This window comes from Macaca mulatta, chromosome 2, assembly GCF_049350105.2.
Source record: "Macaca mulatta isolate MMU2019108-1 chromosome 2, T2T-MMU8v2.0, whole genome shotgun sequence".
NCBI classification, from domain to species: Eukaryota; Metazoa; Chordata; class Mammalia; order Primates; family Cercopithecidae; genus Macaca; species Macaca mulatta.
This window is the reverse complement of record NC_133407.1, coordinates 171,636,836-171,652,873: the sequence shown is the minus strand read 5'-3', so window position 1 is coordinate 171,652,873 and position 16,038 is coordinate 171,636,836. Positions and strand designations below refer to the sequence as shown.

At 46.4% G+C, this 16,038-nt stretch overlaps 1 protein-coding gene across 1 annotated transcript; it reads left to right on the top strand.

The window, feature by feature from the left end:
* Nucleotides 1-934: 934 nt before the first annotated feature.
* On the top strand, nucleotides 935-15,823 carry TAGLN3 (transgelin 3). Its single transcript, NM_001266904.1, is given in 4 exon segments — nucleotides 935-1,370; nucleotides 2,541-2,715; nucleotides 13,437-13,539; nucleotides 15,349-15,823. Coding segments are annotated over 4 exon segments (600 nt in total). The 5' UTR covers nucleotides 935-1,190; the 3' UTR covers nucleotides 15,491-15,823.
* The last annotated feature ends 215 nt before the right edge of the window (nucleotides 15,824-16,038 follow it).

Here is a 16,038-nt window from a genome sequence, read left to right as displayed (position 1 = left end):
CAAGACCAGCCTGACCAACGTGGCAAAAACCCCACCTCTGCTAAAAATACAAAAATTAGCCAGGCGTGGTGGCACGCACCTGTAATCCCAGCTACTTGGGAGGCTGAGGCAGGAGAACCGCTTGAACCCGGGAGGCGGAGGTTGCAGCCAGCCGAGATTGTGCCACTTCAACCTGGGCAACAGAGGGAGACTTCTATCTAAAAACACATAGTAATAATTATAACAATAATTTAGAAAACTTGCTCTTAGTGTCTTTCAATTAAGGGTAGCATGAAAAAAATATCTCCCTTGAATTAGTCAAACGGAGGCACAACAGTTTCAGGATGAAAGTTTCTGGGTGAAGTTGGGCTGGCAGCTGAACAAGTAAATGATAGCAGCTCTCAGTCCCTCCTCTCCCGTCCTGCCAGACAGTTGTGACCTCAGGGCAGGGGGAAACTGGCTTGGCTATTCCCGACAGATGGACAGTCGGTAGCACGGACCCTCCCACAGGCCCTCATCCCCTTGTGCAGCTGCCGGCCTCGTAGACAATCGTAGACAATCGGCTGTCTCCCCAGAAGAGGGAAAGAATTGTGCAGATGAGAAAGAGGCTCTCAGCGGGAGGGAGGCAGGCGGGTTGACTGACACGGGAGAGGGCTGGCTTTTTGGAGGGCTCTTAGCAACGGCCCTCCTTGAGCCATCTCAGCCACGAGAAAATCAAATCAATGTGCCATTCTTCCAGGCACGAGGCAGCAGCAGCAGTTCAACATGAAAGGAGGCTTCCTCCCTGCCTGCTAATTACCTGCTCTTCCCGATCTCACGGTTTCTGCCTTTGCAAAGTGCTACTGAGAAGGGGGAGGAAACGTCCGCCACCCATCCCCCTTGCTGCCTGGGGGTTCATACTTAATTGTGAGCCCATGTTATATCATCTCGTCTCATTGATAGGCGGGATCGAGAGGGGGGTTCCAGCCCCCCTGGACCGGCCGGAGCTTTATTCTAGAGTTACTGGCGCGTGGCTGTGCTTTTCTTTCCCGTTTGTAGGTGAAACCCCATTGGCTTCATTGGCTCCTTGATTTAAACCACGCCCGGCTTTCTGCCCGCTTTGCTGCTGCTGGGCCAGGCTGCCCAGCCATATCCCAGCCCCGTCTGCAGGGAGCCAGAGCCTGCTGCTGCTATTGTGTGGATGCCGCGCGTGTCCTCTCTTCTTTCCAGAGATGGCTAACAGGGGCCCGAGCTATGGCTTAAGCCGAGAGGTGCAGGAGAAGATCGAGCAGAAGTATGATGCGGACCTGGAGAACAAGCTGGTGGACTGGATCATCCTGCAGTGCGCAGAGGACATAGAGCACCCGCCCCCCGGCAGGGCCCATTTTCAGAAATGGTTAATGGACGGGACGGTAAGGCCGGCAGCGATCTCGGTTGCTGGGGCGGTGGGCAGGGAAACCCTCCAGGGCCCTTTCTTTTAACGTAAGGCTGCGGGAAGAGCTGCTGTTGCCAAGCTCTGTGTCTCACCAGGAGGGATGGGAATGCCTTTATTTCTTCAGGATTGGAAGATTTGGGCTCCATGCACTATTCCCTAGCTAGCTTGGGGGTTCTCCACTCACCCTAGCATCACATCTCCCTTCTGAGTTGGCAAATTCGAGGCCCTTTTGATTTTTCTAATGAGAATAGAGATAAGTATGTCCTTGTGATTTCCCCAGCCTTCCTAGTGCATCAGCTCTTCTGGGGCCATTTCTTTCCTTAGGGGAACGCGTTGGTTACACAGTAAAACAAAGGAGGGAGGAGGGGGACTAGCCACCTTCACATTCTTGTGGGAGCCATGCCCCCTGGAAGTGTTCAGTGTCTGTTTATTGAGTGGATGGGTCCTCATGAAACTAAAGGGAGTCCTTACTTGTTAACTGTCTTTCTGACCAGATGCTCGTGTGTGTTTGAGGGTTTGAGGGCCGCAGGCTCTGTGATCCAAACAAGCCCATCCTTTCCCGCAGCCTGTGATTTACTGTTACATAACTGCTATCCAGTGCTTCTGCTGGGTTGCCCAGAGCTTGGGTTATATATATATATCTGGGAAAAAGGTACCACATTCACTTCTTTTACACATTATTAAAATATATGGGATGAGTAAATTGCAGCCTGCTTCTTATTTGCCTTTTGATAGAAGAAATAATATTAGACTCTATCATTTGAGCTCTGCCAACCTCAGGAGCCACTAAGTCATTCCTCCTTTGAAAGTCTGGAATCACGTCCTCATCACGTCACGTCATTCCCTATCTGTAAACATTCTTTCCCTCCTCCAGAAAAAGGAAGGGAGGAACAGGGAGGGAATGGCGCTCCTGGGCTACAGGAATCTCTGTAGTAAGGAGCAGCGCTAGGAATGGGGTCATCTGGGTCTTTGGGGCTTAGTACAGGTGCCTGGCTACACAGCCCTGAGCCCATGCCTTCCTGGGGCCCATGACTTGCTCCTGCCCAAACTGGATGGGCAGTGCCCCATGTGAGCAGGATTCACTTCTCATTCTTGACCTGTAAATACAAAGGGAAACATTGATTCTGTCTCTCCCCTCCCACTTCAGGTCCTGTGCAAGCTGATAAATAGTTTATACCCACCAGGACAAGAGCCCATACCGAAGATCTCTGAGTCAAAGATGGCTTTTAAACAGATGGAGCAAATCTCCCAGTTCCTAAAAGCTGCAGAGACCTATGGTGTCAGAACCACTGACATCTTTCAGACGGTGGATCTGTGGGAAGGTAAACAGCACTCTCGCTTTTGGGATTGTTCTTTTCTTCTTCTCTCCTTTGCCCCATCTCCTTGTAAAAACTGCTCACAGTGTTCTTCCCTGTGCCTGTTGATGTGTGTAAGATGCTCTCAGCTGTTATTCTGGGGGCACTGTTTGCCTTCCCCATTGTTACGTTCTATTAAAAAGAGCTACTCTCTTCTAATGGAACACACACCCTGAGGACACAGAGGGGATCTCAGCAACTAATGTAAACAGAAGCCTCAAGCTAGAGGAAGCTAATGGTGACATACATGCCTTTTATTCCTCTTACCCCTCCCATAACAATCACAGTTACCAGAGGAGAAGGGAGGCAGGGGGCCAGTGTGCTTCTCGCTCAGCTGCAGCTTAGAGACAAAGCCATCTGGGGCTATTTTGTCAATCTGAGAAATAGATAGCACTCCCACCTTTTGTTAAACCATGATCTGGGAGCTTGGTGACTCTGCCTTCCGGACATGCATTCTGCTCACAGTGTGACAGGTGCTTTTTTCCTTCACATTTGTGAATTGACTTGGTGAGGAAATCTTACAAAAGCATAAAAATCAAATCACACTCCTGGACATATTTAATAATCTGCCATTACTGGGGGACATGATGTGAACGGAGACACTGCCAGAGAATTTGGGGACTTCGGTCATGGTGTCGTTAGTGTCCCCTTTAGCGAAAACGTGTATACCCAACCATGTGACTGTGTTCCTTCTCCACTAGGCCTGCCTGAGGCACCAGGAGATACCAGCTAGTCAGAGCAGGACTGTCAGATTGACTCTGCTCTCACATGCTCTTTGTCACTGGCTGTCATTAGTGGCCCAACCAACAGGATCCCCAGGGCAGTGACCCAAATGGCTCTGTTCACAGTGAGAATGGGGTAGCTTTCCCCTGATGGAGAGACATGGTATTTTAAAGGGTATTCAGATGACAGTTGAAATAGATCTCTAGCAGAAGACCATTCTACTACTCCTCACACCATGATTTATAAAGACACAATTGCCTCCTTAATCCTCGGCGTCATGCAAAGAGCTAGCAATGTGTGTTTCCCTCATAGGTGCGTGGTTAAAATCCTAAGATGCTAATTAGTTACCTTGTGGTTTGCCATTATTTAGAAATTCAGATATTCAAAACTGCAGGCCAGGCCAGTCTATGGAACTTGCTGTTGAGCCTCCAAATTCTCATGTAATTTCACAGTTGAGATTTGATCCCTGCTTCCTAGATCAAAACTATGATGATTTTTTTCCAGCTAATACAGATAGCTACTGCTTGTTGATGTTTTCCGATGCACTAGGCATTTTACAAGTGCTTTATTGCATAATGCCAGTCAATTCTGCTAACAATCCTATGAGGTAAATGTTTTTTAATTTTCTCATTTCAAAGATGATGAAATTGAAGCTTGCCCATGGTTACTTGTGTCCATGAGAGAGCAGAGCCAGAACTCAAACCTGGGCTCTCTGACAGCAAAGCATAGAGCCTTAACTAGTCTGCCAACCCATTCTTGGGCCAGGAGGCTTAGTTTCCTTCACCTACACCGTGAGTGTGCTGTTGAGTCATAATGGTGACTAGCTGATGAGGATGAAGAGAAGGTGAGGGAGGAGGTGAGGAGGAGGAGGAGGAAGATGATTCAGGGCTGTGTGGGACAGAAGGATGGAGAGTCAGTGTGAATGGAAGGGACCCGGATGAGTCCCCCCCACCCCACCAAGTGCAGGAAGTGTGTAGGAGGAGGAAGAAGCCAGGAGGTCTGTGGGAGGTGAGGATTCTGAGAGCTTTCCTGTCTTCATGCTACTGAGGATGCTTTACTTGCCTCTCCCCCTTTTTACAAAGAACACAAAGGTAAAACTTTACTCCTCAGGGGTGCTCACAGCAAATGTGGAGGAGTGTAGGGAGAAATGGTCCCTGATGTACACAGTCGGAGGGGGTATATACCACCTGCCCCAGACCTGTGTGTTAGACTCCTCTAAAGGAAGAGGGAGGCCCGGAGGGATGAGTGTGGTCGCCTGAGCCAGGACCATGGACCAGTTAGCTCCAGGGGAACAAGACGGACACTAAGAGTCCCAGCCCCAGGGTAGAAAAGTGGGGCTTTAAAGGAAATAAGAGAGCAGGTCCACTCCAAGGGGAGCAGGTCCACTCCAAGGGCAGCAGGACTGACAGGTAGCAGGAAGAACTGTAGGCAGGTCATGCAGTAGGTAGGGATGAAGAGGAGAGCTGTCAATAGGAAAGCAGGTGCTTCGGAGTTTCCAAATGGCCCTGAGAGGGTCTGATGGCCCCCTCCATGGAATGGCAACTGAGGACCGAAGTCCAGGGAGATTTGTTATAGGTTGGAGAGGATATCTGATATTCCCCGGGATACTGTCTGAAGCTTAGGCCAATGCTGGTCACCATGCAATAGGGCAGGAGGTAGAAAAGCGGGTTGCTTTGAGCAGAGAAGCAGGGAGAGGTAGGGGAAGGCTGGCAGTACTGCAGAGCAGACTGAGCAAGTGAGGCTGGGGTCCTTTCTGCAAGAATTGGTTGTCACTCATGTGTGACATAAGAAAACTGGAATCAAAGGAATGCTGCGGGGCAGGGTTGGCACGTGTTGTGTGTCTTTGTGCATGTGAGGGGATACATGTTTGTGCACACAGCTATTAGACTAGCTGTTTGCTTAGCTTAGTCCCACATTCTCCCTACTATTCTCCACCTTGACTGTGGTTTTAATGCTGTCCTCACATATCAACTTACATTAATTCCGGATTCCCTGCACCTTGGTTGTGGTGTCTGTGGCCACTGTGGCTCCAGCCCTCCTTGCCTAGGAGCTTCTTTTCCTCTGCAGGTATTTCATGCCCAACAGCTCTCAGTCTCCCATCTCCCCTACTCAGTGCCTTCTCCCAAGTGAGGGCTCTGCTTGCCCACAGCTGCCCTGTGACTCTCCAGGCTGCCTGGATGTTGCAAACTTGTAAGTCTGGAGAAGCCCAGTCTTGCCAAATGCCTTCTTGTTTAGGCTTCAATCACTTCTACAGGCTGAGGCCCCAGATGTACCACCATCCACCATCCTTAATCACCCCAGGTGAAATACTTCAAATAGACTGCAGGGTAATTGGAATACAAGATTCAAGGCTTTAAAGTGAAAATTTAAAGCTAAATGGTTCAGAAAAACAACACAATCACAGGGACATTATAGACAAAGCTACTGAAGTCCCCCTAGGGCAGAGCTGGGGTGACCACTTGCTTTCAGTGATGGAGAAGAAGTAGGGTGGCTTAGAGGAATGGAACGGGCCTGGGAAGTCTTCTCGTGAATAACAGAAGGTGAATGGCCTGGCAGATTACTTTTGGATTTGCCATGGGTGCCCTAGAAAGGGCAGGGGTGGGGCCATCTCAGCTGTCTATGATTCAGAAGAAAGTACTCTGCCGGTAAGACTTAAGCATCTTTTCCGTGGACAGAAACTGGGAAAGGGAGAAAAAGCAGAGCAAGAAAGGGAAGGGTGTGTGTAAGAGAGAGAGAACATTTTAGAGCAAGTGAGTGTTCCGGTCTAGTAGCGGGAGAGAAAGACTGCAGTGCAAGCTTATCCCGGAAGGTATTACAGGAGCGTACAGGCTCCTGAGTCAGAAATTAGACTGCCTGGACAGTCCTGTGCTCTAGCACTTATCAATTAACTTCTCTAAGCCTCGATATTCTCAGTTGCAAAGTGGGGATAATCATGTCTATTTCACAGGGTTGATATGGAGAGTAAATGAGATAGTTCATTAGAAGTGCTTAGCCTGGTTCATGATGATAGTAGAGGATAATAAAAGTTGGTAATGCAGAAATTATTATTGTCATTGACTTGTCTTTTCTAAGATTAACAGAAAATAAGGGAGAGAAGAGTAAGTCTGGAAAAACACACATTCTGTCTTAGAACAAATGGACTTAGTGGCCACATACAGGAGCTGGTGGGGTTGCCTGGATGACCTTTGCCCTCTCTGACAGCTGTGGAGCCTTTACTTCATCAGCTGTTCTCTAATACGAATGACCAGACTTTAGGAGTCACTTTATTGAGAGTTTTTTCCACTTTGTGGTCATTACCTTCTTGATGTCTTTCCCCGTAATTTATTGCTTTACCAATTCCAGACACAGAAGACCCCGCTACACTGGAAAGAGCATGAGTTTTGGAGTCAGGTAGATGGGTTGAAATCTCTTTTGCTACATACTAACTGGGTGACCTTGTTTAAGTTGCTTAGTTTCTCAGAGCCTCAGTTCCCTTCTTGGTGAACAGTCCTAATGCCTCTCTTTTGTAGAATTTTTGTAAGGATTAACTATGTAAAGAAGCTAGCACAGTGCCTGGCTACTAGACACCTAATAAATGTTGGCTTTTCCCCCCACACCATTAGTCATTCAGCAACTGATCTTTTTGGTTCATTTGTGTAACCACATGATGTGCATTGAACGTATAAAATTCTAGAATGTCAGAGCAGGTAAGACTCGCAGATCGATCAGTCTCACGGCTCTCGTTAGTAATCCTACTGAGAAGGATCCTGGACACATGATCATGTCGTGCCGGTTCCTCTTTCTTGATGACTGGGAGTTAGGGAGGCGTGGTTTACACTGGAAGTGCCTGGAGGTTCAAATATATTCTCTGGGAAGGCGTCATTTTGTGTGTCATTCCTCAACAGCAAGAGTGAAGAGATATTTCACACAGCATGACAGATATCTTGGGATCTTGTAAGTAAAGTACCTGGAAGGACTTGAGACATCACAAGTGTCTGCTGCTCGAAGCCTCATTTTCCTTTTTTTTTTTTTTTTGAGACGGAGTCTTGCTGTGCCGCCCAGGCTGGAGTGCGGTGGCGCGATCTCGGCTCACTGCAAGCTCCGCCTCCCGGGTTCACGCCATTCTCCTGCCTCAGCCTCCCGAGTAGCTGGGACTACAGGCGCCTACCACCGCGCCCGGCTAATTTTTTGTATTTTTAGTAGAGATGGGGTTCCACCGTGTTAGCCAGGATGGTCTCGATCTCCTGACCTCCTGAACTGCCCACCTTGGCCTCCCAAAGTGCTGGGATTACAGGCGTGAGCCACCGCGCCCGGCCTTGAAGCCTCGATTTCTATCAGAGCAGCCGTCACTGCATTTATTTCAAGTGGCTGCTGACGATTGTATTTGGTGGGTTTTTCCTTTAGCAGTGGCTCTCTAATGCCAGCGTGCATCAGAATCACTAGGTAGGTTTGTTAAAGCACAGACTGCTAAACCCCAACAGCAGAGTTTCTGAGGTATTAGGTCTGAGGTGAGGCCAAGAATTTGTATTTCTTACCAATTCACAGACCATACTGATTCTGCTGGTCTGGGAACCCCATTTTCAGAGCCACCACCCAGAGCAGTGGGAGTCAGGGAGGCAAGCAACAAACATTTATAAAATCCACAGAGCAAACCCAACCTCCCCTCTGATATTTCTCCCTTGATTGTTGCAATATTTTGGTCTCCCTTCACTGGAGAATTGGAAGCTTAGGCCCAAGTTATTATTCAGGGAAATAAGACATGGTTTCATACACAACTGCTTACTTTCTCTGTAAGTCCAAGAAAGATGGAAAAAGCCAGTATTCTAAGAGTTACAAGGCTGAGTCAAGACTGATATATAATAGAAGTATAATAGCTCTGAGACAAAGAACTTTTACTGCAAGACTGATTTTTTTGTATTAAAAGTAGAAATAGAAAGTAGAGACTGTCCAATCCAAGTTGACACACCCAGAGGACTTCTCTTTTACCTTTTTTCTTTATCTTCATCCTTTTCATTTACTTTTTATTTTCATAGACATACATAAGATATCTTGGAAGTAATAAAGAATTTAAGGGAACAAAATCCTTATTAAAGTATCTTTATAGCATTAAGGATACCTGGGTTGGAGCCTTACAATGCAGAACCTCCAGTCCCACACCCCAGGAGTTATAACTTAGTAATGTGGGGTGCAGGATCACACTTTGAATAACATTACTTTGTGATAATGTAGGAAATAGGGAGCGCTGTGTTGTCAAGTCAAGCTGTCAGTTGCTAGGTGACTCCTGCTGAAAACGCTTGCCAGGTGAGACAGAGAAAGCTACCGTGCCATCAACTCCTTTTTTGTTTAAGACTAATATTTTCAAGCAGTTTTAGGGTCACAGCAAAATTGAGAAGTATTTTCCATATGCCCTCTCTCCCCACATGTTGCAAGTGATCAACCTACATTGGCACATCATCCAAAATACACAGTTTACATTAGGTTCACTCTTGCTGTTATACATTCAATGCGTTTGGCCAAATGTATAATGACGTGTATTTATCATTGCAGTATCATATCAAGTACTGCCCTAAAAATCTTCTGCGCTTTGCCTTTTCATCCCTCCCACCCTCAACCCTGGCAACCACTGATCTTTTTACTGTCTCAAGAGTTTTGCCTTTTCCAGTATGTCATAAAGTGGGAATCATACAGTAGGTATGCTTTTCAGATTCCACCAGCTCTTGGATAACCAGACTCTATCTCATTTCTGCTATCCCTCCATCCAGAAAATGACCAACACTTAGCTGATCCTTCTTTGAGGAATGTTTTTCTTTTCTTGGAAGAATGGCCTGGAGCAGTGGCTTTCCAGCTCACCCGAGGAGCCCCAGCAATCTACCAAAGCATCCAGGGTGGCTGTCAGGGAGCAAAGTCATTCCAAGCTGCAGGGCTCCGGGCTGACTTCCAACTTGGAACAGAGTTCTTCTAATGATCGCTTTTACTTTTGACTTTGTGGAAGATATCTCTGAAGAAAGGAGTTATTGCTTAACAAATATTATTTAGTACTTACCACATGGCAGACATGGGGATGTTTTTAAACATTGAAAACCAAAGCTTTAGAGTAGTATCTGCCTGTCCATCTGGCTGCCTCAGAATCATCTCAGGAGACTGCCCCAGAATCTGAATATTTAAGATTCTCGGGTAATCCTGAAGATCAGTTTAGCTTGCAAATCACCAGGCAACACCTATAACTCTCAAACTTGCCTGAAGATAAGAATCACCCGGGAAGCTTATTAAAAATATGGACTCCCAGAACTTACCAAACCATTCTCTCAGGAGAATGACCTCAAAATGCATATTTTAAAAGAGATGCGCTCCCCCCCCCCGCCACCCGCCGGCCAACTCCCATAAATAATCCAAGAAGCTTGGGAAACCCGGCCCTGAAGCAGGCTGTGTATGGCCATTTTTTGTACTTGCACAATTTTGAAGGCTTCGTCATTGGGCAGATACGACGCTTGGTTGTGATATGACTACTTTAGCTTTTCTTGTTTTTAAATTTATTTCACTTATCTTATTGTTATTTAGAGACAGGGGTTCCCTCTGTTGCCCAGTCTGGAGTGCAGTGGTGCAATCATAGGTCACTACAGCCTGAAACTCCTGGACTCAAGCAGTCCTCCTGCCTAAGCCTCCCAAAGTGTTGAAATTACTGGTGTGAGCCATTGTGCCCAGCCTTTCGTTGTTTTATACTTGGTGCACATCACAGAGCTTCCTTAACCTCAGTGTTTTTTTATGCACTTAAATTTTTGATCCCCAGTTGCAGAAATCGGCTTCTAAAAGTGGCCCTGACTCCTTCTGTGTGCCACTCTCATCCAATGGTACTTGATCTGGGCTTCTGAACTGGCAAAGCAAGACAGGGAAGGCTGGAAAAAGGCCCTCTTCCCATCCTGTCAGTCCAAGAGTGCTGAAATTAGGAAACATAACAAGACTAACATAACAAGAAAATAAGCTATGTGAACCGGTTCCAGAAGGCAGATTTCTGGTCATAATGTTATTTAGAATCTTGGCAATCATTAACTTAGTGTACTAGTCTATTTTTGTTGCTTTAAAGGAATATTTGAGACTGGGTAATTTATAAGGAGGTTTTATTTCAGCTCATGGTTCTGTAGACCAGACAGGAAGTGTGGTGCTGGCACCTGCTTCTGGCAAGGGCTGCAGGAAGCTTACAATCATTGTGGAAGGTGAAGGGGCGCCAGTATGTGTATGTCACATGGTGAGAGAGGGAGCAAGAGACAGAAGGTAAAGGTGCCAGGCTCTTAAACAGCCAGATCTTGTGTGAACTCATACATAAGAACTCACTCATTATCATGAGGTCAGCACCAACCCGTTCATGAGGGATCTGCCCTCATGACCCAAATACCTCCTACTAAGCCCAGCTCCCACACTGGAGGTCACGTTTCAACATGAGATTTGGAGAGGACAAAACATCCAAACGATATCACTTGGGCAGAACATCAGAAGTGAGGCCCTCACTGCTTTTCTTTGTTTCAATCTCGTTTGGATGAAGATATGGAGAAACCCAGACAAAAACACTCAAAGACTTATGGACATTGGGGTTGGTGCCCTTGATTCTATAAGGTCTGAAATCTGTGCTCCAGTTTTATCCCCCTCAGTGTGTCTCCTCTGGCCTGGCACAAAACAGCCATTGTGACCCTTTCAGATCATCCCTGATCGCTGGTTCCTACTGAGGAATGTGCTTCCTCATCCAGCCTGCAGTGGGCGCCATGGGAGATGGCGGCATGGCATGGTGGATTGTTCAAGGGCTTTGCATTCAGACAGGTCTGATCTAGAGCTGGGCTCTATTAACTGATTGGGTGACTCTGGGCATGTTAATTAACCTCTTTGAATTAGTTTTCTCATCCACACATGAGGAGGAATAATCCCAACTCCATGAGGTTGAGATGATATATACAGTGTCTACCCTACAATTTATATAAAATATCTTGCTTTGGAAAGTTTCTTAAGGAAAAAATTCCAATTTCTTCCTGTCAAATAATGCCTGCTTCCCTAGTGGCTTCTTCCTCAAATGTAATCACTTCCTTTTCCACTCTCCTGGGATGAGGGTGGGTTGTATTGATAGTTCTAGGCTCCTGGATATTTTATCCTAGCCTGCAACTTAGTTCCCTTTGTCCTTTCTGGGTTCATGTAGTAGTCTATACAAGAAGTGTTATATATAACACTTATATATAAGTGTTAGTTCTTATAAGTTCTTATATATAGTCTTATATTTAAGAAGTGTTGTATAGACTACTACATGAACCCAGAAAGGACAAAGGGAACTAAGTGTTGGGAATTTTCTAGATGCAGGGATGCCAGGGATGAACTAGCTACTTGTGAAGGAGTCTGGTTCTATGGTTTAATAAAACTTTGCTTCTTCACCCATTGCTCCAGGGTAGTATCTGTGGCTGCGCTGCTGGATGTCAGGCCCCACATTTTCCCAGATCCTGGACATATCAGAATAGCTCTTTCCAACCACCAGAAACAAGTATCCAGGGTGCTCTTTGTAAAGAGTAGAGAGGAGTGATATAACCTAACCTAAGCCTTCCTTTGCTCAATCATTTCTCTAGGTTCCCTTTAATAGCTCGCTGCTTAAGAGCAAGTCCTCTCCCTATCTCTTCACAGAATGAGCCTTCGGAAATCATTACCACATTTATATTTTTTAAAAAGTGCCCCATTATATGGTGACAATTACAGAAATGCTTTCACCTGTGGAAGAGTCATTCTAACAACCATTTCTGTATTTCTTCTTAGTTCTGAGTAATCCTTATGCCCTCTCCCTTCCGTCTGCTTCTGAAATACTTCATTCTCCACCTCCCCAGTTATTCCTTGAGTCTGGGATACTATCCATTGACAACATTTTATCCTTGTGTTCACCACCCAGTCCCACAGGGCCTCAGGATTCAGGCAGTCACCCTGTGGTTAATGTGAAGGTGGGGGCACAGGGGAGAGAAAGAGGATCAGCTTTCTCTCTCTCCTCTTCGAATAAATGAAGATCCTGAACTGGACTTCCTCTGAAGGCCTTAATTGTTTATTTTATTACAGTTCATACTCCGTTCTCACTTTCCATCTGCCTTTCTCCTGTAATTCTGTATTCCCCAGAGACGGAGCTGCAGCAGCTGGGCCAAAAAACTGCAGATGGTTCACCAGGTCTAAAGAGAGCCTTAATATTTGCCCTTAACTTTCATAGTTCCCCACCAGGTTAGATGCTGCCTTCCCTTTTGACCCTATGCTTTCTAGCTTTTGTATTCCACACTGGTGCCTTGCATGGACTTTTGATCTGATTCTAAATTGCAGGCCACCCCCACAGTAGCATCGTCTCAGTCTAGGACATGTCAGTCAGCTGGAAGAGAAGAAAGGAGAAAGGATGGGAGGAAAGGTTGACTTGTAGGGCCCAGTTGCTTTCTCCACAGGTTAATGGTCACTGGGCTTCTTAGGTAACGGGGCTCCCCATCCCACTGTGCAGGGGCCACACCGCACATCCTTCTCCCTTGCTCTCCTCCCTGTCACACACAAGCCAGTTGTTTATTGTCTCCATTTAGCTCTTTTCAAGTGGCACAAAATAAAGGGCCTATCACTTGTGTCACATTGAGTGCTTTCTGTGTTGATTTGCTGTTCTTCATTTGCCAGACCTCTGGCCCAAAGAGCAAAGCGAATACTCAATTTGATGCACATGGATGATTTTATTTATACAGCAACTATGAATGGATTAGAAACTTGGTATCTCTGGTATGTACCATATAGAGAATAATGAACCAGGTTACCTTTTGTTCCTTTCTGAGAAGTTTGGGTATGGTTGTCTTAGGGCCACTTTGGGAGGTGTTTGACAGCACTGCCCCCTTGAATGTGGTCACGCGCAGCCTTCTATCAGAACTTCCCTCCTGGGTGTCCAGCTGTATCCTTCCAGCATTCCTTGGCTCTGACACGTGCTTAGCTTTAATCTCTTTTTTGGTTTCCAGGGAAGGACATGGCAGCTGTGCAGAGGACCCTGATGGCTTTAGGCAGTGTTGCAGTCACCAAGGATGATGGCTGCTATCGGGGAGAGCCATCCTGGTTTCACAGGTAAAAGTCTCTTCCTTGCTCCCTGGCCCAGAAGGTGATTTTAACCAGAGGGAGGATCTGAAGCCTTGGAACTCTACAGAGGCTTTATGTACAAAGCCCCAGGACCAAGCATTGCTGTCTCCACAACTGTTTCCCCAAAGCAATGAAAGACTGATGCTTCTGTACAGGCCAGTAACCTAGCCAGAGGAGAAATGGTTGGGCCTTTTCTATCAGATACCTGCATCCTCCAGCTCCACTCAGGTTCTGTTTCTCCTGAGGCTCAGCAGGACTGGATGACCTTTCTTGAAGGTGGCTTCATGTCTGAACTTAGTTTTATTATGACTTCAGCCAACTTTGAGCTTTCTTGCCTACCTCCCTCCCTCCTTCCCTCCTTTCCTCCCTCCCTCCTTCCCTCCCTCCCTCCTTCCCTCCTTCCCTCCTTCCCTCCTTCCCTTCTTCCTTCCTTCTTTCCTTCCTTCCTTCCTTCCTTCCTTCCTTCCTTCCTTCCTTCCTTCCTTCCTTCCTTCCTTCCTTCCTTCTTTTGTTTGTGTACTTAATAGAGGGTAAATATGTCCTGTTTGTCTGGAACAGTCATAGTTAATATCTCTGTTGTCCCAGTGTATTTATTAATAGAACTCTCTTTCACTCTCAACAGCATCCTAGTCTGGATGACAAATTATATGGTTATCTCTCAGTAAAGGGCCTTTTCTTCAAGTGATTTTTCTTTTCTTTTCTTTTCTTTTTTTTTGCAGAGGGTAGGGTAGGCAGGAAGCTTAAACTGGATAACTTAGTTGTAGAAGAGTGCCCTGTGGCAAATAATTGATTATTCATTTCCATGATCCCCTTTTCTTCTCCTTGACAGTTATTTTTTTAAAAAAAGTTACTAGCTTATGTCATCTTAAAGAACGCTTGCCCTGACAACCTCTGAGATATTGGCCATTTGAAACCCTGGTTTTAGTGTCTGTATTATTAGTGAACTACCATGTTCCATGTGGCTACACAACCACAACTGTGTACTATCTGGCTCTTTACCAAAGTTTGCAGACCTCTAATCTAGAGTGAGACATTTCCCCTCATTAACTCTTAGGCCCCTTGGCTCTAAAATGGTATATTCATCTTGGCCCTATACAGGGAAAGTGAGGGTGGGACTAATGATGTGCTTTGTAAGAGAACCAATTTTAATTTTCACAAAGGCCTGAGGTAGCTGTGAGAGAAAGCGTAAGAAGAAGCAGGCTTCTTCTTAGAAGTCTGAGATGGCCTAAAGTGGTGGGGGAAGAAGGGAGAGTGGGGACAAAGAGAAACAAGGAAAGCTGAGAGTGAATTCCCCAGAGAGGTAGCCACAGATTCTGCCCTCCTCTTTGCTGGAATTCTGGAAAATACCTGGGCTTCTAAAAGATAGGGAGCTCATGCATTCTGGTGGGCCACAGCTCAGGCTAGGGCTGGAGATAGCTCAGAGTAGGTCCACGGCTGAGGTAGGTCCACAGTGCAGGGTAAGACCATAGCTCAGGATAGGGCCATAGATAGCTCAGAGTAGGGCCATAGATAGCTCAGAGTAGGGCCATAGATAGCTCAGGGTAGGGCCATAGATAGCTCAGGGTAGGGCCATAGATAGCTCAGGGTAGGGCCATAGATAGCTCAGGGTAGGGCCATAGATAGCTCAGGGTAGGGCCATAGATAGCTCAGGATAGGGCCATAGCTCATAACCACGGCTCAGGGTAGGACCTGCTGATCTATTTGGGGACCCCCAGGAGAGACTGTCTAATTGCATAGCTTGAAAAGGATTGGAAAACTGTCATAATGACATTATTCCCTCTCACTTTCCTTGTCCAGGAAAGCTCAGCAGAATCGGAGAGGCTTTTCTGAGGAGCAGCTTCGCCAGGGACAGAACGTAATAGGCCTGCAGATGGGCAGCAACAAGGGAGCTTCCCAGGCTGGCATGACAGGGTACGGGATGCCCAGGCAGATCATGTAGGATGCCGCATCCTGTCCCTGGTAGAGAGGATGAATGTTCCACACCATGGTCTCTACGAAAAAGAAATAGTTAGTCACCTTCTGACCTGCTCCTTTTTCTCAAAGCCTTCTGTCCCTGGTTTTTGCAAGTGCTGCATTTCTGCCGAGAATCCGCGTTGCCTACTGCTGCCACCTCCTGTTCATTTAGAACTATGCAAAGACTCCGCTTCCCTTTTCCTGAGCTCCTCGGGCCCCAAAGTCTCTGTTTGATTATTTATTTATTTATTTATTTGCCAAAAATTCTCCTCTTCAACTTATAGAATGCACCTAATAAAGTAATTAGTCTTGTGTCTTACAGTGTAAAGTTCATTCTTTCTCTTAAGGACTCCGCAGTCCGGACTGGTTTGCTTCCATTCAAAGGCCAGAAAGATGGAATTAAGCTTAAGCTGCAGCTGAGAAATATAGGTTAGCTATGAGGATGCTCTGGCAAGATTATCGCTTTTATCTTGGCAATTGGAGTAGAAAGTTTAGGAGTCATTCCGCCCACTCTGAGAGCCTAGAGCCATGAGT